Below are 2,847 nucleotides of genomic sequence, written 5' to 3' on the forward strand. Positions count from 1 at the left end.
GTAAAATATGAGTTTGGTGTCTTTTTTTTTTTAACCTCCTCATTGTATTCAGTTCTTAAATTTGGACACATGAGGGCGCTGCGCACACGTATATTGTATTGATCATCAGCTATAGGGCTGTTGACAAATTGACTTTCAGTGAGTTTCAATACAGGAAGCTCTGTCTGTCTACGTGCCTCTCACCTCGTACGACCCCTCCTCCAGCCTACATCAGCGGGGCTCTCGGATGCTGCGCTGAGACGCCAAGTTCCCCAGAGCAGCAACAGGTGAGATCAGCAACACGCACGCGCACACACACACACACACACACACACCTGTAGTCACCGCCTCAGGATATTCAGAACTAAATTAAAACATTAGAAATTTCTCCTCAGACATCTAAGAAGTATGGCAATGAGAGGATTTTTCCAAATGCTGAGGAAGAAAAAGGAGGTGAGTTGTCCATTTTTAATTTTCTAAACTGAGTTTGAGTGTGGATTTTTTTTTAAATGGAGCTCATAATTTTTTTTAATACAACGATTCACATCAAGAATATCTTTTTCATCCGCGTTCCAGCTCATCCCTCTGATAGGTTTCACGGCTGTTGCTGCAACAGGAGCCACATCTGCTGCGATCTACTTCCTCCTGACCAAACCTGATGTTATGTGAGTCAGACTGGATTTTATTTTCTCTTTTAGAATAAAATAACTTGTTCTGATACCTCACACATTATTGGTCCGCCGTATTTCATCAGCTTCAGCGAAGCTTGATACTGATGTTACTGTTTTTAGTCTGAATAAGACGTCCAACCCAGAACCTTGGGAGAGGGTGGATCCGTCAAAGCCCCAGAAGGTGAGCAATAACGCACGAAACATTTATGCTTGCATACTCAGTAAAAGTCCGTTGAATCAGATTAGTGCAGAATTTTCCAGAGTGCCGCTGAAATCTGCTGAGTCACTGAGGAAGGAACGTTATCAAATGAGAAGCAGCCTGCTATCCTGACAGCAGAGGAATGAATTTATACGCGCATGCTGCCCCCTGCTCCTCGTGTGACCCTCAGGTTGTTGGAACGTTCATTTATTTGTCATTCTGGCATCCCTGCAGCTTGTCACCATCCATCAGCAGTGGAAACCAGTGGAGGAATTGGAATTGGTGAAGAAGCTCACCAAGTAAAAGACGACGACACCAGAAAGACCCTGAGCGGGCCTCCCAACCACCCCTCATCAGTCTGTCAGAATCCTTTCTGCACAAACTAGGACGCTTGACACTCAGTGTGCGGAAATGCTTCTGGTCCACTGGTGGGGTTTCTGTCTGCCCCGTAGCCTCAAGGACATCGTCCATCCTCCAGAGTAGACACACTGACCCATGTGACAGACATCCCTCCTGACATGTAAAACCAGCAAATATTCTACGCTTTGGTGTTCATTATAAATTATTATTGTGAATGTTGTCATCTGCTGCTTTTGCTCTCCCTCTTCGAGAAAGTACACAAATATTCGCTCGACAAAAGTCTGTGTTTCATGATGAATGCTGGCTCGAAGACGCGCTGCCTCCCTCTCTCAATGTACGTGCATCAGAAAATTAATTGTTCAAAAACACAGGCTGGTAATATATGTATTCCTCATTGATAATCGATGTCAGGAAGAGACCAAACCCACCGATGGATTGAGTTCCAGTCCAGTCAGGTACTGATATGTTCTTCTTATATATATGCATATATCATTTAATATGCTATTTAAATCATGTGTAACTGTGCTGCAGCCCAGTGTTTTTGAACCACTGCCCATTAGTGGGCTGTGATTGTCCTGTAGTGGGCAACAACATGCCTTATAATCAAACCTGAGGTTTGGAGAGGGAAACTGTGCTTATTATATTGTACCATTGTGGAATATTAATCTAATAATATGGAAATTATATATCTAAAGCCTATGAAGTGTATCAGAGTGTTTAAAAGAATTCTGTCCACTTGTTTTAGGAACACTTTCTAGTTTTACTTTAATGACTTCCTTGTTTGCGCCAGCTTCACATAATTAACTAGAATTACAGGCCAAACTCCTCTCTCGGACCATTAATCCCTTTTGACTGGGAATGTCCTGCTTTTATGATTTTATGTTTGTTTCTGCCGCACCCATGCAGTTCTTAAAGAACACGGTTATGTATTCATTTACCTCCCGGGCTGTGGAGCAGGGAGCAGGGTTTTTGGATTTCGTTGATATATCATTATAGATTATGAGATTAGATCAGGCTAAATAAATTGGAATCTATTCTGATGTGCTCTAGCCTTTTGTAAGATTGAGAAAAGGTTGAGGAGCCTGCAGTGGCACCCTGTTGATGTGTAAAACCACATCAGTGAGCTGCGTTCCCTCTGAGGTCCTGCCGTCTTCACTCTTCTGCCTCTTCAGATGCGTAATGTAACACTTCATTTAGATCATTGTACCTTTTCATTTGTACAGTTACATTCAATCTTGTTTGAATAATATAATATTATTGAAAATAATAAGGGCGGCATGGTGGTGCAGTGGTCAGCACTGTGGCCTCACAGCAAGCAGGTTCCAGGTTCCAGTCCTGGCTCCAGCACAGGATCTTTCTGTGTGAGTCTCCATGTTCTCCCTGTTCCTGTGTGGGTTCTCTCTGGTTCTCCAGCTTCCTCCCACAGTCCAAAGACATCAAGAGGGGACGAGGCTGATTGATACTCTAAATTGACCGTAGGTGTGACTGTGAGTGTGAATGGTTGTCTGTCTCTGTGTGTTGGCCCTGTGATGGACTGGTGACCTGTCCAGGGTGAACCCCACCTCTCACCTGAAGGCTGCTGGGACAGGCTCCCCCCCCCCCCCCCCCATGACCTTTAACAGGATGAGCAGTAGAAAA

At 44.0% G+C, this 2,847-nt stretch overlaps 1 protein-coding gene across 1 annotated transcript; it reads left to right on the top strand.

Annotated features, from left to right (window-relative positions):
* The first annotated feature begins 167 nt into the window (after nucleotides 1–167).
* On the top strand, nucleotides 168–2,847 carry coxfa4l3 (cytochrome c oxidase associated subunit FA4L3). The gene is made up of 5 exons (XM_086193518.1): nucleotides 168–266; nucleotides 375–432; nucleotides 556–644; nucleotides 771–831; nucleotides 1,084–2,847. The coding sequence occupies exons 2-5, from the start codon at nucleotides 388–390 to the stop codon at nucleotides 1,150–1,152; spliced, it is 264 nt and encodes an 87-aa protein (XP_086049644.1). The 5' UTR covers nucleotides 168–266; nucleotides 375–387; the 3' UTR covers nucleotides 1,153–2,847.

This window comes from Aulostomus chinensis, chromosome 2, assembly GCF_037954235.1.
Source record: "Aulostomus chinensis isolate RoL2024-O1b breed Wild chromosome 2, RoL_Achi_v1.0, whole genome shotgun sequence".
Taxonomy (NCBI): Eukaryota; Metazoa; Chordata; class Actinopteri; order Syngnathiformes; family Aulostomidae; genus Aulostomus; species Aulostomus chinensis.

Excerpts from the sequence above, each read along its gene's own strand:
- coxfa4l3 (XM_086193518.1), top strand. The coding sequence starts at position 388 with ATGGCAATGAGAGGATTTTTCCAAATGCTGAGGAAGAAAAAGGAG. Across the intron at positions 433-555 it reads TGCTGAGGAAGAAAAAGGAG|CTCATCCCTCTGATAGGTTT; the intron begins GTGAGTTGTCCA and ends TCCGCGTTCCAG. Across the intron at positions 645-770 it reads CTGACCAAACCTGATGTTAT|TCTGAATAAGACGTCCAACC; the intron begins GTGAGTCAGACT and ends TACTGTTTTTAG.